Genomic DNA, 26539 nt, shown 5'->3' on the forward strand with positions numbered 1-26539 from the left:
TAGTGAATGTCTACCCTGTGCCAGGGATGGCACTGGGGCCTCAGGGTACACAGTACACAACCAGGCAAAACTCCTACTCCACTCATGTCGGAGGAAGACAGCAAATGCTACATATTCATTGAGTGGTCTTGTAGAATGGGGTTCTGTGACAGAGGGTGTGCGCCATGTACCACATTAGGAACCCTGGCAGGGCTATCTTCCTGGGGAGGCGACAGAGGAGCAGAGACTGAGGGAAGGGAGGGGGCATGCCATGCCCGGGTCTGGGGAAGAGGCCTCCACTGTGTTTAAGGAACAGCAACAACGAGACAAAGGACTGAGCAGTGTTCAAAAGGGAAGAGGCAGGAGAGAAGGCCAACCATCAGAAAAGCCACAGGAGGAATTTGGGTTTTATTCAGTAAAAAGAGCAGAAAAGTAATGAGGCCTGAGTTACATTTTAAAAGGATTGCCTTAGCGGCTGCTGTCTAAACAGACAGGAAACCAGGGCAGAGGTAAGGAAACCAGGCAAAGGGCCCCAGGGGTTTGCAGGGATGTCAGTGCCCTGCAGGATCCTGAATGTGAGCTGAAGGAAGAAGTGAGCACATGATGGGGAAGGCCAGGGGCAGGTGAGGGTCAAAGGCCAGAGGCCGCACCGGGTTCAAAGGATGACTGGGGCTGACATATCAGAGAAAGTGAACAGGAAAGAGGTGGTGACAGCTGAAGGTGGACTGTTTAAAACTGTGATGACAACGAGCATACAGTTGTTTAGAGGCATGAAGTCTTGAATCCCAGCTGAGGCCAGGTGAGGTGAAGGGCAAGACAGCAGAGGTGATGAGGTGAGATCAGGTTAAAGGATCAGCCACAGGGACCCTGAATGCACAGGGAATCCTGGTGGAGACAGGGAAGCAAGTGCTCAGGGAGCTAGGGGAGGAGGTGAGAAGCCTGCAGAGTGGCTTCAGAGGGTCACAGGGAGTCAGAGGATTTTAGGGAAGAAGGAAGAATGGTCTGAAGAGGATAAGCAGGAGAAGCTCTTTCATATTCAGGCCCCGTGACTCACAGGGATGAGAGGTGAGACCTGCTTGAGAGGGTCGGGAGGAAGTGGGTGCTGAGGGGACAGGATTTCAGTTAGAAATCGTGCTGACTTGGTGGTGGTCCTCCTTCTCTTATGATGACCAAATAATCATAAAAGTGTAACTATGCTGTTTACAAAACAGAAAATGGTTTAACTTCAAGGATCATTTAAAACTTTCCATATCCTTAAAAATGATTATTCAATGAACTATAAGCAAAGCTACTGGAATTCCAATTCAGGACCTTGACTTGAGGACCATATCAAATAGCCAGTGCACGGACATCCCTTAGGAACGCATTCTCGCAGAAGCTTCCCTGTGGGGTTTGTGTGATGATACTGAGATGTGTCCAGCCTCACAGAGGAGAAGACGGATTGCAGGGCCAAAGACGCCATGACTTACTTCACAATGCCGTATCCCAGGCTCATGATGATCACCAGGAGGCGGGCCAGTGTCCTCTTAATCGCAGATATCAACTCCGCAAATATCAACAAACCTTGGACTGAGGAGAAGAAAGAAATCAGCTCACTGTGTGTACATCTGGAGGCCTGCCACCAATTCTAAACATGTATCATGTGCGGCAACATCTGACCTCAGGCAGATTAGTCATATTTGATCTCAAAGGCATCTAACTCAACTGATGCCGGAAACCTCAGAGAAGGGGATTCACGACCTGCTGAAGAATTCACTCCATAACCCATCAGTGATGTTGGGCACAGCTTTCTTGTACCAGCATGAAATCTGTCTACCTGAACTTCCCTCCATGGTCAATCTTCCCCCTTGTTCCCTAGAGTCTTTTCTCAGGATGTCTTCATCATTTACTCATGTGTGCTCCTACTGTGTGGCTACAACAGTAGTAGAGACACTATGGTCCCTAATTGCGGAGCTTGTACTCTGGTTAGGACAAGTCAACAGATGGAACCCAGCCTGGTAAGTGAGAGGTAAAAGAGTCTCCCCAGGCTGTGAAGACAACCTAATCCACACGTGGGGAGGTGCATGTGGGTCCAGATAAGTTTCTCAGAGGAAATCACATCTAAAGCAGGATTTGAAGGCAAAGCAAAGTGAACTACCTAGGGGAGAGACAGGGTAAGTAGAAGAAATGGCACATGAGAGGACAGGGAGACAAGAAGAAAAGCAAAATGTGCTCCGAGAAGTGCAAATCAGCATGTCTGCAGCAGGGCGTAAGGAGGTTGCAGAGAAAAGAGGCTGGGACAGGAAGGAGCAGTCATATAGGGCTATGAGCCACGTTCTGAGTCTGGACTTGAAGCTAAGGGCAGTGACTAGTCAGATAGTAAACTAGGGAGTAAAAAAGGAACCAGTAAACTGCAGCCCATGGGCCAAATTTGCCTCATGCCTGTTTTTGTAAATGAAGTTTTACTGGAACACAGTCATGCCCACTCATTTGTGACAGCGTTCCTGTTACAAGGGCAGAGTTGAGCAGCTGCAACAGACTGCATGGCCTACAAAGCCCAAAATAGTTACTATATGACAGAAATAGTGTGCTGACCCTTGAAATAAAATGGGCAGCTTTATTTTACTTTATAAGTACAGGACTTCTATAAATAAAGTTGCTTAGACAGGAACTGAACTGCAGGGGAGGAAATGCTGGGGGGCTATTCCAGAAATCGAGGAATGAGATGAGAGAATTAGACAGTTTTCAGAAAGCAGGTGTGAATTCACCCCCGCATTCTAGTTGCACTCCCTTCTCCACCTTGTCCACAAGAAATCACAAAAGACCTGGCAAGTACCTAGAAGAGGTACAGACTCAGACAGTTTACTACGTTTCCCCACGATCAACCTAGAAGCACAACAGAAAGAAGTCATCCTGATATGACCTACTCTTAATGTGCCCACCTCAGGTCTTTTAACAATCACTGCTTCCACCCCTTTAAAGTCTCCTCCCAGGATCAATGCTGAGCAAGACAGTGTGACAGAACTCCCACGTGGGAGAATCACACATCAGCCCCTGCCCATTCTCCTGGCACTCTCCTCTTCCACAGGACTCCTCAGACACTGACAGCCCTGCTGGTGTCACCCCAGACAGACAGCTTAAAGTCCCGGAGGACAGCAGATGGATCACAGGTTTTGGCTGCCCTTGCCAGAATCCACACCACCTTCCACCCTCTCAGATAAGAGATGACCACCTGCCTCTTCCAACATTCAAAAACGCTTCAATCCCAGCCATTAGCCGCAGCCCCGTCCTTCCTTCCTTATTTGGTTAGAGCACAAACACAAAAATGTCACTAAAACTCCTTATAGAGTGATAACACCTCTCACATGCCTTCCTGGATTCTTGTCCTTTCTTTATTCTTTTGTATGAGTGCTTTTAAACTTTTTATTTGGGAAACGATAAACATTTCCCAGCACAGAGAAGGCAGTAAGTGAAATCCCATGTACTATCATTTAGCTTGAGTAATTATCAGCATTATGCCAAATTTGTTTCATCTGTTTCCAGCTCAGTTTTTCCCCTCTAGTATTTTAAATTAATAGCAGACACATGCATGCCCTCTGACCATCTGAGCCAGGCTCATCCACTGACCCCTCTCCTGAGCACATTCAGCCCTTCTGGTCTCTCTCCCTTGCAAGGCTCAGCGACAAAATGAACTGTTCCATGGTTTCTCTGGCTTCTTGACATCTACCTTCTAGAAGTCTGGGCACACACTGCAGATGCCCAACTACACACCCTCCCTGCTTCACACATAAACTTCACAAGGAGACCTTTTCACAAGAGAAGAGGCAGGACAATGCAAGAAGGCCGCAGGCACCACCGATTTTACTCCCTGTGGGCAAATATTCTTTTCTTTTTTGGAGGAGAAAGGAGTAGTAGTGGGGGAGAGGGGAAAATGGACAGATGACAGGGAAATATGTTACAAAACTGGCAGCACCTAAAACTCCCCATCCAGACGCTGTGTTGTTTTAATCTGGTCACAGTGGCTCAACCTTGGTGAACAGGAGGAAAGTGAGGGAAAGTCAGCAAGAAGGAAAATAAACAATGGAGGCGTACATGCCGGCCCGGGGCAGAGGCCCACACTCAGTCTCTTCATGGCCTCCCTCCGCTTCACCCACAACGTGGCTGCTCCCACAGCGCTGCTCAGATGCCAAGGCCCTGGGCACCGTATCGTGTTTCCAGGGAAGTCCGCCTACCTGACAGCCCAGTGCTGTTGATGTTTTGGTATTCAGCATAAAAAACTGCTTTCTCAAGCATCCCCAGGAAAATGACAGCCGCAATCCAGAACTGGATTCTTAATATATCTTTCCAGTAGCAGGCAGACCACATTAGCCAGAGCACGCCATATAAAATATAGACAATGCACATCACCATGTAAAACTGTAGGGAGAGAAGCAATTTTAACCACTTGAGCCTTTCTATCTTTGAAAACGGACATTTCTACATTCAACTATCAATCCTTTATATTCCAGTCATTCTGGACATAGAGGGCATGTCAGAGCACTAACTGCTACTAACCACCATCACTGAGCTCTTAGAATTTTTAATTTTCCAATTAGGATACAAAATTCATTTTTTAAAATGGTGAAACATACTCACAATCATGAGAGGCCAGTCTGATGCAGAAAGATATCCTTTTGGCCCCATCATAGAAAGAGAAACTGGTGAAAGTGAGGGTGGGGATAAAGAAAGTAAAGAGCTAAGTTAACAATCCGTTTTCTCTTGTTTTAAATATAAGCTCATTTCCTAGAAGACTGCAAGAATACAAAGCAGGCGAACATGCTGAATTTTTACCTAGTACACACAGATGTTGGATAGTTACTAGTTCTTTGATCATGTGACATTATCAAGATACCTTCACCTGTTGTAAAACCTAGGCCAAATCTCACCTCATGCAGAGAACAGAGCCCACTGGCCGTGGTCTGGCGCCTGCTGAGTCACTAACCTCCTAGGACTTTGTCTCCCTTCATGTAATTGGGATGAATGACTGGCCTCAAGCACCTAGTCTGGATTGGTGTCTTAGACAGTGATAATAAACACAGTGCCCAGAACAGTGCAGAACTCGCTGGGCTTAGCAACTGCTCCAGTTTCTAACTAGCAGAGGCTCAACCCTGCCTGCTAGTGTCAAAGGCAGGGACGAGCCTGGAAGGAAGGGGGACTGACAAGGTAGCAAAATGGCCTCGAGGTCCCTGCTCCCTCTATGTGGCATAGCCTGGTCCACATATCACCTCCGGGAGGAAGCCTTCCTTTACATTCCTCCAGATCAACCACCTCAACCAGCTTCCCCACCAGACAACAACTTGCCCCACTGGACACCAGCTCTGTGCCTCTCTGCAGTGATGCCTGCTAACCTCACTGCCTTCTGCCTCCGCCCTGGACTGGGAGCCTCTCCGAGGCAGAGCCTGGCTTCCTCTCAGTGTACCCAGGGGATGAACCAGAGCAGAATGCAAATACTCAGGACCTTCACATGCTGTTGGCCACCATCAGCCCAGCAGACACTGCTCTGGAAAGCGACAGTGAAAGCAATTCTAGGATGTGTGAAGGTCTTCATTCCCTTGAAAACTGCCTGTTGTGAGGATGCTCTTGCCCTGGGCACAGAGAACTACGGCTTAATGAGCCACAGAGGGGCTACCTTGTCAGGGGAAGGGGAGCTCATAGACCCCAGGTGCCACTTATATAAATTGATGTTTTAAAAAAACTTTTCAAAGAACAATTTTCAAATCCTGATGATGGCCATTTTCGAGAAACAGAATATAATCTACTTCAAATACAATTAAGATGTTGTCTGCCCATTTGTTTTTTTAAAAATCTGGAAGGATGAAGAGTTTAAAATTTTTTAACTTAAAAAATTTATGAAATTTAAAATTCATAAATTTCATAAATTTTTTAATTTAACTTAATTTAAAATTTCCAATCCACTAATATAAGTATAAAGTTTTAAGTCCCCCAAATAAACAGATTATTCACTTTTGTGACTAACAGAAATTCAGTTTTGAATGATGTGTTTTAACAGAGAATGCAGATTTGGGCCAATGACAAAAATACAGAATACAGTAAGCAGACAATAAACATGCATGCAGTTTAACTGTACCATTCAAATTCCAGTTTGCATTGGCTTTCTCCGTTTTAATTGAAACAATAAGAATATGAAACCCATCTTTCTGTGTTCTTGCTACAACATCCTGAAACAGGAAAAAAAAATCCTTCATTTTTTAAAATTGCTATATAACACAGAGCTAAACAATTGTTTACCACATTTTAAAAAAATTTTTAATAAGTAAAGTGGGTTACTTTTAAAAAACACAAACATAACACAGAGAAAAGGAATAGTGGGCAGTGGGAGGATCCCCCTTTTTGTAAATTGATTTTAGAGAGAAGAGAGAGAGAGAGAGAGAAACACTGATCCATTGCTCCCACCAGGGATCAAACCTGCAACCTGGGTATGTTCTCTGACGGGAAATTGAACTCGCCACCTTTTGGTGCACAGGACGATGTTCCAACCAACTGAGCCACACTGGCCAGAGCAATCCCTCTGTTTTTTTACCACCATCCTTCTAGACCCAAAGGGATAGAAGAGGGAAAAAGAAGCCCTTTCCACTCTTTAAATTTTTTGTTGTTGTTGTTAATCCTCGCCTGAGGGTATTTTTGCCATTGCTTTTTAGAAAGAGTGGAAGGGAGAGGGGTGGGAGAAGTTAGAGAAACATTGATGTGAGTGAGGCACATCAACTGGTTGCCTCCCACATAAGCCCCAACTGGACGCGGGAGTGAACCAAAACCCATGTAAGTGCCCTTGACCGGAAATCGAACCCGAGACCCTTTGGTGCTCGGGCTGATGCTCTAACCACGGAGCCACACCAGCCAGGGCCCTTTCCATTCTTTAATGTTTTCTACTTTTTATATTTCTACAGGTTTCCCTTAATGTTGTCATTTTGTGTTACTTAATATCACCATTCAGATAGTTTTGCTTCCCTTATTTTATCGAAATATCAAGCATTCAGTTTTTAAATGTGTTTGTTTTTTAAACGAACTGTGGGAGGAAGAAGTCAGATAACTGTGAGAAATGACTCAAGATCCGTATACAGGTTAAATTATTTAAATTCTCCAAGGTACCGAGTTACTACAGTCCCACTGGGGACTATGACTGCTGCTGTGATGTCTATGGTCCTTTCAAGGTCCCATATAACTGGGCCAAGCTTCTCACATTCCTCCCTCCTGTTTCCTGGCCTTCCCTTCACTGCCTCCTCCTCAGCCTGCGGCAGGTAGTGCAGCCTGCTCCTGCAGAGAGGATGCCTGTCCACTCTCAGGCTACCCTTTCAGATGGGGCGAGAGAATGAGAAACGTGAAGCCACGGTATAAAAGCAAACGCTAAGCTCTCCTAAACCTGCTCCGTTCCCACACACAACTCCACCCAACCCTCTCGGCCTCTCAGTCTTCTGACTTAGTAATTCCCCAAAATACCAAAGTTTCTCTCCCCTCCATGCTACACTCATGGTTTCTACCTATTTCTTTACATCCTTAACGATGATACATACCCCATTGTGATGCTGTCTTGGGCATTTGAAAGCAAATTTTATTTTGTAAAGAAAAAGAAAAGCTGCATAGAAGTTAACCTTAAATTATAACTTTAAGGAGGTTTTTAAACAAAGACAGAAACAAGTCTATACACAATTCATACAGACATATGTAAGAAAATATTCTATTTAAATAACTGTTCATTTTTTCTTTCCCAATTTTAATAACCCTACTTTATATCACTCTCTAGTGCTCTATCTATCAGCAGATTCTTTCAGTCTTACTATAGCTTGTATATATTTGATTTAAACACGAATAAAATGACTTACCATTGATTCTTCCTGGTTTGAAACGTTTCTGACATTTGCAATTAGTTCTTTATTCTGGAAAAAAGAATAAAATAATTCCATTTTATATTGCTGCATTTCTATGAGGAAAATTTTAACAACTAAGAAAAAAATATGCTATGAAAAAAGTAAAAATTTAAAAGCTGAACATCAGAAAATAAATTTCACTGTAGCCCAAACATGAGTAACAAAATTCTGCTTTGGAAAAATTACTTCCTTAATCAGAATAGGGGCTATGGTTGGTGCGGAGGGTACTAGGAACTTAAAGGGAGCTCCAGGTGCTAAAATACTCATCAAACTACATACTTCTGATATGCATACTTAACTATATGTTTATTACACTTTATAAATTTTTAAAATAATCCCTTTAAAATTTTTACTAAAGACATATTTTCATCTCAGAATTTATGGGACAAAAAATAAGTTAAAATGACCCATAGCCTCACCACCCAGGGGTGACTGCTGGTAACATTTTAGAATCTGATCTTCCACCCTGGGAGGGAGCAAGTGCATAGAGAAGGAGAGTGTGTTCACGTGTGTTAAATGCTGTCAGATTGTGGTAAGAGGAGCAGACCACTGGACTGAACAACACGGGCTCTGGTACCCTTGACTAGGGCTGTTTTGGTAGAACGATGGAGTGGAGAGAACGACAGATCATGAAAGGACATGGTTGCAAAGGGGTACAAAGAAATGGAACAACGGTGCTAACACCTTGTAGATTATGTACTACGATAGTCACAATGAGCTAAGCCTAAAAATTAACAAATTAACACCTTAATCAAAATTTTGGTAAAGCAGAATTTAAGCTGATACTTGTATGCACTGGGAGTAAAATAAATTCTGTATCATCATGGCAAGACCAGGTACTCACGTATAATGGGGGAAACACCTGTAAGTCACTGTTGCAATCTACGTTTACATTTTTTGTTGTCCAACATTCAATGTTGTTGAAATAATTACCACAAAAGTCTTCACCAACACGTTCAGGTTGTTGGGGCAGCTCCTACCCAAGGTAAAATATTGTTATAATTTATTTCCACATTTCTTATCCAAGAAGATAAATAAAATTTAATATCTAAATAAATACTAAACATTGATTCAGTTTGGAATACTTGAAAATATGCAAAACAAAATACAGAAAAGAAAAAGTGTTTGAATATAATTTTAAGTAAAACTGAGGAATCATAATATTTTAGCCATTCCAATGTGCTCAGAGATAGTAATACATAATACAACCATAATCTTACAGTAAGAAAGTGATTAAGGTGTTTTAAAATACACAATACTTTGTCCTGAGACTACTTCCATCTTATCCCAAGTATAAAAGATCTTAGAGAAAAAGAAAGCAGCATTTAACCAGCAAGAAAGACAAACCAGACATTTAGCAACACAGAGCAAAGGTGAAACCCAACGGAGTGCAGGGGACACACTCATTTACCCATCAGGACCTGGGGCTCTTCCTCCTAGATGTAGGAATAAAACTTAATGGCAGCTCCCAGACATCAAGAGAAGAGAAGGTGGGCTTCCACTCGCCAAATATGGGACAATTTGAGCAAAATAAGTATAAACAGTAATAGATTATAACCTGTAAAAACCAATGAGTCCATACTGGTGACTGACTGACAGCTAGGTAAGACAGAAGAAAAGAGAGAGCTCATTCTCAGAGTAAAATTCTAATAAATGTAGAAGAAAATATGGATCAGAAAATCGTCATGTAGCAAACATCAGAGTAATAACTGATTCATTGGGCAAGAACCAGAGGATGTGAAAACCAGGGTGGATGAGGAAACGGTAGACGTATTTACATACAAATGAAAAGTGTTTTTTCACAAATCACTGTTAATAACAAAGAGAAAGGTAATACCTTTACAGTGGAGAAACCTGGCAGAAACTTCCCCAACCATCTAATCAAAAATGGGACAAACCAGGATTTTCTGGTATGCCTGCCCACAATATAACCTGAATCTAATCATGAGGAAACATCAGAAATACTCAAAGTGAGGGACATTTTGTACAAATAAATGGCTTGTACGCTTCAAATATATTGATGTCATATCATGAAAGACTGAAAAAAAAAAAAAAGCTACAAAAATGCAGCACAATCCTAGATTGGCTCCTGTACCAGAAATAAACAAACAAACAAACAAACAAACTCCACTAAACAGGATGTTATAGGGACACTGGCAAAATTTTAATAAGGTCTGTTTATTAGATGATAGTATTGTTATCAATGCTAAAGTTCCTGAATTTGATAATTGGACTGTGTAATCTAAACGAATATCGTCGTTCTTAGGAAATACACACTAAAGTATTTAGTGTGAAGGGGTAAAATATTTAGGGATAGAGTCAAAAAGGCTGTTCTCAAGGAAAATGACACCTTTCACCCCCAAATGGAAAGATAAGTGAAAGTATGGAAGCCCACACATTATTCAAACTAGGAGCCGCCCTGGCCGGTGGTTAGAGTGTCGGCCTACACACAGGAGTGCCATGGGATTGCAGGTTCGATCTCCCGCCTTGGCTGGGCAGGTGCAGGAGGCAACCAATCCACATCTCTCTCTCACTTTGATGTTTCTCTCTTTCCCCCTCCCTTCCACTCTAAAAATCAATGGAAAAAATATCCTCAGGTAAGGATTAACCAAAAAAACACAAAAAACTAGGAGCCAACAGATCATGATCTATAAAGGAACTATGGGGCAGTGGGAGAGAACTACTGAAAGAAATACCTGCATGAGGGGCCCAGGGGCCCAGGCTGCAGGGCCAGGACAAACCCTGGCTGGCCTCTCTTCCTCTCTCACACAGCTCGTCCCTCCCCCATGTCCCCCCCCCCTTTTCCTGATGGTTCCTTCCACTCCTCACTTCTTTCTGAGATCTGCTCATATTAAATCTACCTGTACTCACATAAGTTCTAGGTGCCCTATTACTAATTTTTTAATGAAGTGAAACTTTTTCATTTCTTTCTTAAGTTGATTTCTGCTTACATGTGACCCTACATGTCTGATTTAAACATTTACTAACATTTTTCATAAGATACAAGGAAACTAAAAGATTTGTATTCTTCTCAGAAGGCATGTACTTTGACAGAATTAAATCATGTATTACCTAAGGTCTAAAATAAATCTGTGGCACTTCTAAGTCTACAAACTGTATTTCTAGCCTCCTCACCTGATGAGCTAATAAATCTTTATACTCATAATTTTTCCTTCATAGCTTTACATACATTGAAAATCTGTTAATGGGATATCACAGCATACCTGTTATACTAGCTATTATAAAAAAGACAGGACACACCCTGCCAGTTTGGCTGCGGTTAGAGCGTCAACCCGAGGACTGAAGGGTCCAAGGTTCGATTCTGGCCTGTTGTAGGCTCGATCCCTGGCTCCGGTCAGGGTGCATGAGGGAGGCAACCAGTCAATGTGTCTCTCTCACACTGATGTTTCTCTCTCTCTCTCTCTCCCCTCCCCCCCGCCCCCTCTCTCTGAAAAGCAATGGAAAGAATATCCTTGGGTGAGCATTAAAGAAAAAAAGGCACAAATTTTGGCAAGGATGTGGAGAAAAGGGAACCCTCATGCACTGTTGATGGGATTAAACTGGTGCAGCCACCACAGAAAACAGCATGGAGGTTCCTCAAAAAATTAAGAACAGAGCCACAATATGTCTTCTTCTGGGCAATTTGACAAAAAATGTGAAAACAATAATTCATAAAGATATATGCACCCCTTTGTTCATTGCACCATTATTCACAATAGCCAAGATATGGAAACAACCTAGTGTCCTTCGATGAATGATCTGAGAAAGACAATGTCGTACATATACAATGGAATACTACTCAGCCATGAAAAAGAATTAAATACTGCCATTTGCAACAACATGAATGGATCTTGAGAGTATTATGCTAAGTGAAATAAGTCAGACAAAAAAACTGTATGATTTCACTCATATGTGGAATAAAAAACAAAAAGTAACGAACTAACAAAACAAAAACAAACTCAGACAGACAACAATATGGTGGTTACCAGAGGGGGAGGAGAGTAAACTGAGTAAAGGGGGTCAAATATATGGTGACGGAAGGAGACCAGACTTTGGGTGGTGAACACACAATAGAGTACACAAATATCAAATTATAATGTTGTATACCTGAAATTTATATAATGTTATCAACCAATATTATGTCAATAAATATAATTTTTTAAAATTATGTTTTACTTACATCCAGCTTAGAATATTCATTTTGACAGGTATAATGCTTCAAATACCACTCTATGGTAAACTTCATAGGCCCGGAACAATGGAATGAATTAACTGTTTAGGAAAAGAAAGTGTCATTTTTCAGTAACATACGTAATCCAATGTAAACTTCAGGTTTTACGAATGTAATTTAAAATAGGCTACTTCAATGAAACAATGAGTAAAACATTACTTAATTTCTCCAAAAGTCATTCCCAAATGAAACAGGTAAATTCATTAAATTAAATTACCACAGTTAACCAAAAGTTGCTATATTACTGCTCATTTCATCTATATGTAAAGTCCAGTGTTAGAATCAACCGAGGGGGGAGACATGTTGACACTGCTTACTTCACTCTAAAATGTTCTCTTCACTGGATCATTCAAAGCATACTGAGCAAGCGCCGCTTGTGTGCCAAGGGACATAATGGGAAATCTGGAACAGTCCCTGTCCTTTACATAAGAGGTATTGAGGAGACAGAGGGTTAACAATTACAAAGGCCCCACGGGAGCATGAAGAATGGGGTGCTGGCAGGCTTGCTGGAGAAGGCCCGCAACGTAGAGGAGCAGGAGTTAGCCAGGTGAGGAGGGGGTGGGAGAGTACAAGCAAATGCCCAGGAAAAGTGAGTGCATGGCATGAGCAGGCCCATCTGAAAATAGTGTGCTATGCTTAGAACACAGGCTGGGGAAGCTGGAGAAAATTCGTAAGAGCTCTTATGCTCTGCTAGGGAGTTTTCCTTTATTTTGAATATTACAAAGGACCACTAAATGTTTCCAGAAGGAGGGTAACAGAAGGAGGGTAACAAGATTACAAAGACTGAAAAGAATTAAGTCTAGAATAAGACAAAGTTCTTTTGGGAGTGTTGTCACAACATGGCAGCAAGTCACCAGACAGAGAGGGCAAAGAAGCCAGTATCATTTATGACCTAGTGTCGTAGGTGATATGCCATTACTTCTGCCATATTTTACTGGTCAGACCAACTTTCATATAATAATGCAGGGACTACACAGGTCATAAATACCAGGAGGCAGGGACCACTGTGAGCCATCCTGAAGGTAACCAAAGGGAACCCAAACTGAGACCAGAAACTGACTTCCAGAGGCTGAGGTTGGTAGAATTCCTGCGGCAGAGCACCCAAGAGCTGGGAGCTACACAGAAAAACAGTAAAAGAACTCTGCACAGATACCCCTTGAGTCCCTGGCTGCATAGCAGCCTGCCCATGCATAGGGAGAAGCCCCACAATTCTGAGTTCACACAGGGCTGGAACTGCTTTGAGTTTCCACGAGCCAGAGTTCAGAGGCCTCATTCAATACACCAAGCACTGGGGAGAGACATAGAAGGGTCACACCTGAGAAGTGGTGCTAAGTCAACCGTGGAGTAAAGGCTACTCCAGATCCATTCTAAAAGAATTAAAAATATAATTGGAAAGGATAGATCTGACCCAAAAGAAACTTAACTGTCTGCCAGAACAAAGTTGTTAAAGGAATACAACATCACAGCACTCAAGAAAGCAAAATTCACAATATCCACCATCCAAACAAAACTACTAGATATAAAAAACAGGACAATGAGACTCATAACCATGATACGAATCAGTCGATACAACAAAGATGATGGAAATGACAAAAATGACAGAATTAGCAGATAAAGGTATAAAAAGAGCTATTATAAGTATGTTCCATATACTCAAATATGTAAAGAAAAATATGAAAATACTGATAAGAGAAATAAAATACTTTAAAAAAGAACCAAACTGCTAGAGATGGAAAAATACAGTATCACAAATAAAAAGTTCATTTTATGAGATTAACAGCAGATTAGATACTGCAGGAGAAAAAGATCACTGAAACTGAAGACAAAGCAACAGAAACATCCAAAATGAAGCATGGAAAGAAAAGAGACTGAAAAAAATTAACAGGGCTTCAGTGACCTATGAGACAGTATCAGTAGCCTAACACGTGTAAATAGGACCCCAGGAGGGGAGGGCAGAGGTGGGAACAGAGCGTCTAAGCCCATGATCCAAGGTCAGAGTTGAGAGGCGTTTCAGCGTGGATATCCAGTTGTTCCAGCATCATTTGCTGAAAAGACAGTCATTTCTCTAATGAATTACCTTTGCACCTTTGTTGAAAATCCATTGACCTTATGCATGTGGGGTTATTTCTGGGCTCTCTAGTCTGATTCCTTGCTCTATATGTCTATCCTTATGCCAGTACCACACTGGCATAAATCAATGTAGCTTTATGTCAATTTTGAAACTGGATAGTAAAATCCCTTCAACTTCGCTCTTTTTCAAAACTGTTCTGGCTATTCTAGGCCCTTTGTATTTACATATAGGTATTAGAAACAGCTAGTTGATTCCTACATAAATGTTGACTTGGATTTTGATTGGAATTAATTGAATTTATAGGCCAATCTCAGTATGTTAGCTATAGATTTTTCATAAATGTCCTTTATCAGATTGAGGTAGTTTTTCTAGTTTTCTGAGAGATTTTATCATGAATTAGTGTTGAGTTTTTTCTAATGCTTTTCTGTATATATTGAGATGATTATATGGTGTATGTCTTTTATTCTGTTAATATGCTGAATTACACTGAGAGATTTTCAACAGTGGCTCCACATGACTGCATCTTAAATGAGGCTGCAAGAGTGGTCACCTAAGGGAAGCCAGAAGACTGATCCACCAAACAGCATGGTCACATACCCAAGGAACCAATTCTTAGCTTGCAGGCACAAAATTCTGGCTCTGTGAGAACACAGAGACTCAGTCTCACACCTTCACCACACCACCGATGTAAATGTATAAACTAGAATGCCCAACAACTCACTTAAAACGAACAGTAACTGAAAATGGATGGGTAATTATCAACTCTCTCCCTTCAGCATGCCTTCCTGGGTGCCCAACGGGGATGAGAAGGCTGCTTGGTGAGCATGGAACCAGAACAAGGAGACTCAGGTGGATGCTACACATCCACACCTGCCAGCTACGTGTCACAGCTGTAGTCAGAGTCCACCCAAATCTCTACCCCTTGAAACCATCGGACACTGCCAGCACCTGCCTGACTAAACCCTCATTTTCTTATGCTTCTGCTCCTAACTCCTTCTGATGCGCATTCTTTCTTTAGATGTCTTGACTGTGGTATATGCTTGTCTCTGAAATTATGTACTGACATTTAAAAAAATAAAATTCTATGTTTCACTGGTCCATATAACTTTCCCCCACACATAACTTCTTTGTCTGCATCAGTCTTTTAAATCTTATTTGTCTAGACACTGAGGCATGAATTCATTAAAGCAATCAGATGCCAAAATGTTTTCCTCACCCACCTTGGACGTCAATTTCCTCTTGCCAACTCTTATCACCACTGATGATCGGATATTACAGAACTGCTTTGAACCACCTCTTTCTAGCTGTTCTAGCTAATGGCTGGCCCACTTCCCTCAGTGAAGACCCACATATGGCAGACTCACCCGACAAGTGACCAGAGCATCAGGTGACAGAGAAAAGGGTCATGGCTTTGGATCCCCAGGAAGCCAATCTGTTACTCAACAAAAAATTACTCCCAAAACTTTAACCCTGGCAAACAACTTACCCAGTCAAGTTACTGGAAACACTAAGGCGAGCTGGACCACAGTAAATATGATCTAATGTAAACCCATTAAAGATATTGAAAACCTCAAGATCTATGACTTGGTCATCCTCGCACAGCAGTATTTACATGGACAACATTGTCCCTAACAGATATTTTCACTTTCATAAGCCCTAAAATCTTAATTAAAATGTTAGTGTCTTGTAATTTTTATTTATGCTATGATCATACGTATATATAGAAAATTTTGAGGGGCATAAATATTTTATCACAATAGTGATATTTCATATACTCATAAAAGGAATTTATCTACTTTTAAAAGCTAAGATCTAGAGTCAAATTTCAGGGAAGTCAAATACTCTTTTGCTAAAGCCTACTTTATTAGACTTTAATTATAATTTTTAAAGAATGATCATATTACATTTTCTGAGACAGAAAAAGCTATTCTTGAAAATAAGCAAGCCTTGATGGAAACAAAAGAAACCCTTAAAATGTTAGAACCACTTAAAAACAAAGCATTTGCCTGTTTTATAAAATATAATACCATGCTATATTAGCTTACATTCAAGTAATGTATTAGTTTATATTACATTACTCATTTGTGATATATTGTTATATTAGTATTGTTAGTTTATAAAACTTACCAGAAAACTTGATATCAGTGGAATTAAACATAACTTTCCTATATATCAAAGGTCCCGATTTCTAAAATGAAAAATATAGAAAAATGTTTAAAAAATTTTTCTCTACTGTTTAAGAGTATAGCTTAACCCTGGAAAACATATAATTCCAATCCTTACCATCCTCCCTGTGACCAGAGTGATTATTTTTTAAAAGCGTAACTGATCACATCACTCATTTGCTTAAACCCTTACCCATGTATCTCCTCCCTGTAACTGATGTGAGGCTCCAGAATGTCCTTGCGACCGGTGTCCCATCCAAGGGCCAGCAATACCCACTGCACCACTATGCTGCTCCAACACAGGACCTGCTTGTGTACCTGCAGCTGGTGTCTATGTGAAGGTACTTCTGGTAAAACAACCAGCCCTCGCCCTCGTGGTGATGGTTCACCCCTGTGCACTTACAGCAGACCAGTTCTTACTGCAGCTCATAGGACCCTCCATCATCAGGGCCACCCACCGCTCTAGAACCCTTCTTTCATCTCCGTCAAAGCATGGTACTTCTTCCTGCCCTCATAATACTCCTTCCACCGGAAAACTTACATAAAAGACCTTCCCTGTCACTTTCTTTTTACCTCATTAGTTCCTTCTTACCCTTCAAAGCCTAGTTCAAAAGTCCTTTCCTCAGGAAGTCTTCTACCATACCCCATACCAGGCCAGGCCCTCCCTTATGTGGTCTCTGGGACCCATTCTTCTTCACAACCCTTTCCACAATTAAACAAAATAATGTATCAATTATTAGATGTCTGCCCTGAACCAAGAATAAAAATGCTGTGGGAAGGGATTGTGTTAAATGAACAAGTGGTTAGGAATGAAAGAAAAACAGATAGGACAGGCAGCTCTTTCCTGAAAACCCCTCCATTCTTCCCAACATAGTTTCAACAATAACTATAAATAACAGCCCGGATCAACAATAAAACCCACAGCCTAGATCCCTCCTCTGAGAGCTAGATCCACATACCCAACGGTCTAAAGGTCATGTCCACTGGGACGTCCAGCACACATGCCACCCCAGCCTCCCTAAACCAGACACATTCCTCTCTGCTTCTCACCAACTCTTCCTGCACTATCTACCTCGGCTGTTGGTGACGCCATCCAGTCACCCAAGCCATGGCTCCTTGCAGTCACCTCACCTCCATCACCTACCACCCAAGACATGCCTACTTTATCTCATAAACACTCCCCCAACTTAGCTTTTGCTCTCTATTCCTGCTACCACTGCCCTAACTCAGGCCCTCAACATTTTCTGCCCACACTTCTGCAATAACTTAACTGGTACCTCTGCCTCCAGGTCTGAGCCTATCATTCATCCTTAGATAACAGCTACAGTGATTAGCATTTATGTCTAAAATCCTTCAATGGCTCTCCCTCATTCATACCGCAAATGTTGCTACCAGTGGCCTGGGGGCATAATCCAACTTATAAATGGGGTTTGTTTAGCCCATGAGGGGCCCTTTTAAAAAAAGTTTTGAATTATTTGACATAATAAAAGTACGGATTCTGACTTTTAAAAAGGCAGACCTAGCAATCCTGTGTCTAGCCTGCCATATAGTATCCACCAGCGGAGCCGAATGGCGAGTACCCTCTTCACAAGGGGCGTGTAACCGGTTGTCCACTTCACCCTCCACCACCCACTCCAGTCCAGTCCAGAACCCAGCTCACTTCACTCACTGATACGACTTGCCTCAGACGCCACAGGTCCCAAGTTTAGACCCCTGGCATCAGGCTCAAGGCCAAGCTCAGACACAGAAGGCTTGAGATGGCCTGAGTCCCCTGTAACACTCCTGAGAACACTACTCAGCAGAAACACTACCGATTTCCTTCACTGCTGCTGCTCCACTCCCTCCTTCACCAAGGCAACCCCTATTCATCTTTTAAGACCCAGGCAGCCACTGACTCCAGAAAGTGGGGTTGGGTGACTCCTCAGTGCTCCAGTAATATGCCAAGAATGCTGCCATGTATGAAATCGCTGTCCCTGTTGTGTAAGCTTCTTGAGAGAAGGGGCTGTCATCTGAAATTCACCTTTGCAACAGCAATGGCCAATGCAGTGCACGGCGCACAGTAGGTGCTCAAACTATCTGCTGACCTTTACAATCAAAACAACCATCTCTTGATCGATTTGTAGTACAAACGAAAGAAAGCCCCACTCTCCTGTCCTGAAGGACGAGTTTTGAAAACTTGAAATAGAAGAAAAAAAATCAGCTTATTCTTTACAAAGGGCTTTCTGGACTGCTCCTGGCCCGAGTCACACAGGACTACAAATTACATGGGACCCAAGGAAAAGCGTCTCTTCTTTACGCAGGAAGCAAAGTCATTCTTTCTCCATGGCCTTTGGAGTCTCACCATCCAAAGTGTACTTGGCAAAGATCTTTAGAGATACGGTCAAGTCATTTAACAACCTGTACCCAGCCGATTCACTTCCAATATTGTTTACTGACTTAGTTTATGACACTGCCCATTCACTACAGGAGCCCTGGGGATGGTTCTTCGAGTTTTGCTTCTTACTGATCAGAGAAATTCAATAACTGCCACATGCAAGGCGCTATCACTGCCGCACATATGGGGGCACCAACCCAGACGGGTCCTGGAAGAAACGGTTGCCCTGGGTGGTAAAGATTCAGAAAGACAGCTACTTCAGTCCCTCTGCGCAGCTTTTAGGTTACGGGAAGCGCAACCTCCGGGATTACTTTCTTTTTCTGCTTGAGAAAATCAAAATATCAGTTTTGTCTTAAGAACCTGGACATCATTCCATGGGTGTGGAAAATATTCCTGTCAAACTCAGCTGGATAAGTCATCCCTTCTAGAGATAAAACCTCTTCTCGATTTCCTGTCCACTTGAGCAAGGCTTTCCCAGATGCTGCCCCTGCGCTTCCCCGCATCCAGCGCCTCCCATCACGCCCTGGAGCTACCGGACCTAAGCGCTCAGCTGGCCTGTCCTGGAAGGAAATTCGCAGACCGTGGCCTGCTGACTGGCCCCCCAAACGCTCCACCTCCACACAGACGCTCCCAGGACCGGGGAACTCCGGAGCCCAGAAGGGGCGAGGGCGCCCGGGGGGCCCCTGCATGTCCCCCTCCCATTGACAGAGACAGCGGAAGCGGCGCGCGCTCGCCTTCCAGCCGGAACTGAACCGGAATCTTCCGCGTGGCCTCGCGCTCTGGCCCCGGAACTGCCCGGGACGCAGCCGAGCGCCGAGGCCGAGCCCGCAAACGAGGCCTGACGGGACCACAGGGCAGCCAACCCCGCGCGGGGGGGACCAGTGGCCCCCACACCCCGGCAGCTGAGGAGGGGCGCCCGCGGGGCAGAGCCTGCCCGGGGACGCCAGACCGAGAGGCGCCACTTACGTCGCTGACCGTCGCCCTCCAGCGCCCGGGCTCGGGGATGGCGCGCACGGCCGCCGGGGCCCAGCACAGCAGGCAGAGCGCGGCGCGCAGCAGCGGAGCCTCGGCGGGCGGGCAGCGGCGCGCGGCAGCCATCTTGACGCGGAAGCCACCTGGGCCCAGTCGCCGCTAGTCCGCAGCACCTGTGCCGCCCCGCGGGGAGCTGAAAGTCATCGGACCCGGAAGCGGAGCCGGAGCCGGAGGCCGAGCGGCAGAGCGTGGGAAGCGGAGCGGGCGGGGCGAGGCCGGCAGGGGGCGGGGCCATGTCGGGGCGGGGCCAGCAGGGGGCGGGGCTGAGGGTGGGCGGGGCCCCGCTGGGCTCGGCCTTGTGGTGGCAGGATTCTCTGCAGGAATACGGGACGGAGTTCCGAGTTCAAGTTCTGCTCCGTGTGTCTTTTTCTAGAATCCTCTGCACGTGCCCCTATGCCGACCCTCTCAGCTCAGGGGAAACAGATAGTTCGGTAAATTCATAAAAGGTACTTTTAGAGGTCAGGGTCAGCTGAACCCAAGGCATTGTGCTGTGACCAGAACAGCTAATAATTTTCAGAACATATAAAGTTGCCTCTTCATTTTCAAGTTCAGAGGGGCAGGGCTTGGGTACTTTATTTATTTATTTATTTATTTATTTATTTATTGGGTACAGTATTTTCGGCTGTCCTGCTGTCAAAGGGAACTACTTTTTAGAAATTATTATTATCGGCCCTAGCTGGCTTGCCTCAGCCCGCAGACTCAAGGGTCCCGGGTTTGATTCCGGCCAAGGGCACATTCCTTGGTTGCAGGCTCAGTCCCCATTCCCAGTATGGGTGTGCAGGAGGCAACCAATCAATATGTCTCTCGCATGTCAGTGTTTTTCTCTCTCTCTCTTTCCCTTCCACTCTGAAAAAGCAATGGAAAAAATATCCTTGAGTGAGAATTTTAAAATAATGTAAATAATGTCAAGAGGGAGAATACCTTGAATTAACATTGTCCTTAATCTAAACTAGGATTGATTTATAGTCAGAAGCCCCCCAGCTGCCTTATCAGTCACCCCAACCACTTTTAGCTAGTAATTTCTATGGGTCTTGTGCAGGGATAGGGACCCTTTTTTCTGCTAAGGACCATTTGGATATTTATAACATCATTCACGGGCCATACAAAATTAACAACTTAAAAATTAGCTATGAAAAATACTCTTAGCTTTATTGAATTTTGAGTCCAGCCTGTAGTTGCTTTGGCAGGGACAGACCAAATGAGTTCTAAGACTTCCCCCACCCCTGGTCTAGTGTGTACTTGAGGTTGTACACACATCTGCCTTTTCCAGCAAGCTGTGCAATCGTTTCTATGGCTGTGGGAGTAACGATGTCAGAGGAACATGCACCACAAGGTTAGAGGGTCGGTCAGGTGGAGAGGACATGAAATGACATTAGAAACCTACAGAAGTTAAAGGTGAGTGAGCTGTGGGAGCCAGGAGTAGGTTTGAAGGTGTTTTAGTTAGAACAGCCTGTGCCAAGGCCTGGGGGAATTGAAAGACTTTCCAGATGACTAGATTTTGGTATGAGATGGACATGGGAAAGACTGAGAATATTTAAACACAACCAGAAGAGTGGGAGGAGAGGAGTAGCAGAGGCTGAATCTTGAGGAATAAAGGGTCATGAAAGGAGTAATCAGAGTAATTGGGACTTAACCCTGGCTGTGCAGGAAAGTCACCCAGTCACCAATTCTGGAAAGATGGTGGAAGTGGAGATGGTGTAGTTTTTAGTCTACCTGGATTTTCCCATAATCCTCCCCTAAGGTAGTCTAACCCAAAACCCACAGGCAATGTGCACAACACAATCTGGACAAAGTGTCCCCATGAAACTGCAAATACAAGTAGGTGTTATCAACATCTCGATGGGAGGAAGCAGGGTGAACAATAGGAAATCAGATGGGCATGAGACAGGAAAATCCCAAATCCCCAGCAGGTACTCCCTGGAAATCCAAGAACAGCCAGAACAGAGAGAGAGCTGCCTAGAATCTGACTTATAAGTGAGGACAGAGGTTTGCAAGGTCCTGCAGGAGTCTGGGTCTTAAATGTTCTTGAATCTAACAAATGGCTGCTTCTGTCCTAAACAATGTTCCACAATGAAGAGAAACTTTAAGGGAGAATTCAAATTCAGCAGGACAGGAACAATGAGAGAGAGAGAGAGACGATTCAGATAAAAGGGGGTGCAGCGAACAGAGCCAAGAGGTCTGAGCAAGTTCAAGGTCATTTTCTTAAAGTAGTTCCTAAAACAACAGGGAGCTCTAGAGGGTGAAGCTAGAAATTGCATTCAGTTCAGTACTTCCTAAATTTCAGGAAAATTAATTTCACGTAAGATGAGCAGGGGTGAAGTTATATGTATGTATGGTTATTACAAGAGAAAAGAGAATACAGAACAGAATACATGTCTTCCGAGAATGAAAGCCTGCCAGAAAGGTGCCCATGAGAGCTGAAACTGCAACCTACTATCTCAAGATGAGTTAAAAGAAATCAGTACGATGATAGGAGATAATAGTTTTCTAATTCCGGGGGAAAGGTGATAGAATTCAGGAAAGAACTATAAATAAAAGATATTTCAGAAATAAAGACTAAACTAGAAGGAACACGAGGGTGAATAAAAACAATAAATATTTATAGAGAAGGTAAAAGTGAGATCAATATTAAAATCTAAAATAAATGAAGGTGATATAAGAGTTCATGAGGACATTTCAGATGTAGAAGATAGGTAAAGCAAAGCCAACATTCATAAAATAGAAGATGATGAATTTAGCAATGCAATAGAACAAATAGTACAAAGTGTCATTGGAGAAAACTTTCTTGAAATGAAAACGATGATCTACATAGTGAAGGGCATATGGTGGGAGGTGGGGGTGGAAATTGACCCTAAATGACCAACAAAGTAAAACATTCAAGTGAAAACTATGAGACTTTTTAAAAGAGATCTTTTGTGCATTCCGGTAAAAAAAAAAAAAAAGTTTTTATAAGAAAAAAATAAGATTGTGATTAAAAATTTTTTATAATAATGCTTTATACCAGAAGACAATAAAATAACACCCTTAAGATACTCTATGAAAGACAATAAGCTCTAAGGGTTTTTAAAAATGCATCCACAAGCCATGTACAAAAATGTTGCTAATAGTATTATTTGTATTAGCCCCAACTGGCAACAACCCAAATGCCCATCAGCAGTAGAATGGACAAACTATTCGTCCAACTGAACACAGCAACGAGAATGAATGAACAGCAGCTCTGTACAATCACATGACTGAATCTCACAAAACACAACATTGGGCTGAAGCAGCCAAACCCAGAAGGATACATATGATATGGTTATGGTTCCATTCACTCACAAAAAGTTCGAAACAGGCAGAACCAATCGGTGGTGTTCGAAGCCAGAATTATATCCAGTGAGCTGATTCTGCGGGTCCTCTCCTTGATCTGCCGTATTTCCAATGAGTACCGCCCGGGCCTTTGGGGTTCTGTAATTCAGGTCGGTCAAATGCCCCCGGGGTGGGGGGGCAGCTACTGACTAAAGGGGCATGAGGAGGATTCTCCAGGGGCCAGCAATGTGTTTGTTTTTCGCTTGATCTGAGTGCTGATCACATAGGAGTTTGTGTACCAATCTGTACACTTAGGTGTGTACCTTTCAAAATGAACGTTAAACTTTAATTAAAATTTACTGCGAACATACCCATGATCATGCCCCTCCCCAAACCAATTACATCCTGATCTTGGAGGGGTGAAGCCTAGGCACTGGTACATTTAATCTCCTTTGGAAATTGTAACGTGACCCTTAGGCTGGGTGAACGTGAAGCTTAACCCCAATCGCGGCATGTGAGCTGTTGTGCAGGTGCTGACCACGCAAAGCCAATTCACCTCTAGAGGACCTGGTGCCTGCCGAGCTCTCCCTTTGGATATACTGCTTGTCTAGCTAATTAGATCCTGCTCTGAGGTTGTCGGAAGCTGTTGTCTGGGCCTCTTGGTAGGGATTCTGGTGCAGGCCACTGTCAGAGGCTGCCTATAACTCGCCCTGGGCAACCTGTTGGGAGCTACAAAGCGATTCACTGTTTGTGGCTGCTTCTGCTGGGCCTGGATGCACACAGGAAGGACCAAGCTGTGCACCAAGGCCAGCTTTTACCAGCACCAGGCCCAGAGGCAGGTCAGCAAAAGTCCCAAGGCACCCTGAGAGCCACCTCTGCTGGCTGCTTGCTAGGCTCGGTCACTGAAAGAGCCTCTGGCAGTAATTGAGTCGCATGAGGAAATGGGATAGGGAAGGTCACAATGAACCTGGAGCATCTTGTTTTGCCAGAAAGAAAGGAAATGGTCAAAGAATGATGAGGACCTGTCAGAAGAACACAGGAACCTCCTTAAGGGACTCCCTCCCTCTGAGCAGATCTGCGGCAATTTGAGCACCAAAATAAATGGTAACTGGATTATAACTCATTGAATCAAATAAGAATCTATGAGTCCAAGTTGATATAAATAAGTAAATGACTAAATATATAAATAGGAAAGTAAGAAAACCTTCTTATAGTAGAACACCAACAAATGAATATAGAAGGAATGATAGAGTTTGAAAATCACTTGGTAACTGTTATAGTTATACATACAAGTAACTATCCGGTGCTCCAAAAAATTGTCAAGGTCACGAAACAGACTCTGAGGAACACTTATAAAGGAGACTAAAAAGACACATGATCACTGCCCTAGTTGGGTGGCTCAGTTGCTTGGAGCGTTGTCTGGTATGCCAAAAGGTGGTGGGTTTGATTCCCAGTCAGGGCACATACCGAGGTTGCAGGTTCGATCCCCGGTTGGTGTGCGTACAGGAGACAACCGATTGATGCTTTTCTCTCTCTCTCTCTAAAAATCAGTAAAAACATATCCTCAGGTGAGGATTACAAAAAGAAAAAAAGAGACCTGATCACTAAATGCAACTTGTGATCTTAGATTGGATCCTGAACCAGAAAAATAAGTTGCTTTTGCTATAAAGAAAATTATTAGGACAACTGGCGAAACCTGAGTAAGGGCTATACAATAGAAAATAGTTTTCTATCCATTTCAATTCCCTGAATGTGAAAGCTATACTGTTATCACACTGTAAGAGAATGTGCTTATTCTTGGGAAATACACACTGCAGTGTTCAGGGGTAAAGAGGCATCTTGTCTGAATTGACTCGCAGGGTTCAGAAAGAAACAATACACACACAGAATGAGAGAATAATAAAAACTGATGAGATAAATATTAACCACTGGGAAATCTGGATCTCCTCCCTTCTTGCGACTTTTCTATAAGTTTGAAGTCATTTCAAAATAAAATTTTTCAAAACTGAAATAGGATGGATAGCAGACGTTTCCCAAATCCCATATAGGGGCATCCACCTTAGTGCCCACAGTGGATGCAGGATTGGTTGCTAGGCTGCTTTGCTCAGTCTCTTTTGAGTCTTATGGGATATTTTTAAAGCTACAATATAACTGTAATTTATAATTTTAAATTATACAATATAATTTTCCAGGAACAAGTAAGAAAAAATTTGTGAAGAGCTCACTGTAGACTGGAACTGAAAAATTCCCACCACTGGACAATGGACCAGCACTTCCTTTAGTGGAGTTTATTGCAACTAATGTAAAACAATCATGGCCCGGAGGCTAGCTGCGGGAGGAAACAAAAAGGCAGCTGAGAACATGGGCATCATGTGACTTTGAAATTCAACCCTGTTAATTAGGTGCTTCTGGGTACAGTTAACAGCAAAAACAAGTGCTATTTTGCATAAAACTAGATTTTATTTAACATATTTGGATTATATGAGAAATATTGAAAGATTATTACATAAAGCCCCTTTCGCATACTTCCAGGTGTCTTCATTTAACTTTTTTTTTTTAATCAATATTCTCATAAATGGTTTTAGTTTTACCCTGGCCAGGTGGCTCAGTTGGTTGGAGCATCATCCGTGCACCAAAGGGCTGCTGGTTGGATTGCTAGTCAGGGCACACACAAGAATCAACCAAAGAATGCATAAGTAAGTAGAACAATGAATCAGTGTTTCTCTCTCTCTAAAGTCAATAAAAAAATGAAAAAAATAAAAATGATTTTCTTTTTAATCCTCACCTGAAGTATGTTTATTGACTTTTTAGAGAAAGGAAGGGAGAGAGGGAGAGAGAGAGAGAAAGAGAGAAACATCAATCATTTGCCCCCGTTTGCGCCCTGACTGGGGATCGAACCCACAACCTAAGTATGTGACCTGACCAGGAATAGAACTTACAATCTTTTAGTGTACAGGACGATGCTCCAACTAACTGAGCCACCCGGCCAGGGCTGATTTTAGGTTTGAGTTGAGGCTCATGTATATATATATAAATGTGAAAATTGAAGTTCTGATAGTTCCTTTTCACAAGAAACTTGCGATTAAATATCATACAAATATTTTTATGTCAAATTTTCATTGTTTACTAAGGCTTTACAGACCCCTCTTAGGCAACCGTCAGAATTCAAGAACACGAAGAAATAGAATCATCTCTAGAACACTAGCCAATACTCACCAGCAGGTGACACTAGCAGACTGAATATATTTTATGTAAGCGTTGACAGTAAATGTCTTTTTAACCCAGAGTTTACAGCTTCTGGCTTCAATTGGTGATGCTAGAGCTGTATATGCCTCTACTTTAAATCATTAAAACCTTAATGCAGTCAACAAACTGTGTGCCTCATTCAGTGCTGGGTATTGCATATTTGTGCAGATTGCCCATAATGGACTTAGCAGGGATGTTACCTTATTGAAGAACAATTAATTTCATTTGCTATTTGGATTTTTTTGCTAGTTT

At 42.9% G+C, this 26539-nt stretch overlaps 1 protein-coding gene across 3 annotated transcripts in view; it reads right to left on the reverse strand.

The window, feature by feature from the left end:
* Positions 1-19955, reverse strand: part of TMEM87B (transmembrane protein 87B) — a 43034-nt gene extending 23079 nt beyond the window's left edge. The window contains exons 1-9 of one of the 3 annotated variants that reach the window (XM_081155914.1): positions 19688-19955; positions 16310-16370; positions 12061-12152; positions 8725-8856; positions 7836-7889; positions 6086-6176; positions 4594-4655; positions 4191-4374; positions 1449-1548 (exon numbers count right to left, since the gene is read on the reverse strand). In XM_081155914.1, the coding sequence (XP_081012040.1) occupies positions 1449-1548; positions 4191-4374; positions 4594-4655; positions 6086-6176; positions 7836-7889; positions 8725-8856; positions 12061-12152; positions 16310-16370; positions 19688-19819 (908 nt within the window). In that variant the 5' untranslated portion in view covers positions 19820-19955. The remainder of the gene's footprint in view (positions 1-1448; positions 1549-4190; positions 4375-4593; positions 4656-6085; positions 6177-7835; positions 7890-8724; positions 8857-12060; positions 12153-16309; positions 16371-19687) is intronic. The other 2 variants (XM_081155915.1, XM_081155916.1) reach the window with 2 other exon arrangements.
* Between the last annotated feature and the right edge of the window lie 6584 nt (positions 19956-26539).

This window comes from Miniopterus schreibersii, assembly GCF_964146895.1.
Source record: "Miniopterus schreibersii genome assembly, chromosome: 13".
NCBI lineage: Eukaryota > Metazoa > Chordata > Mammalia > Chiroptera > Miniopteridae > Miniopterus > Miniopterus schreibersii.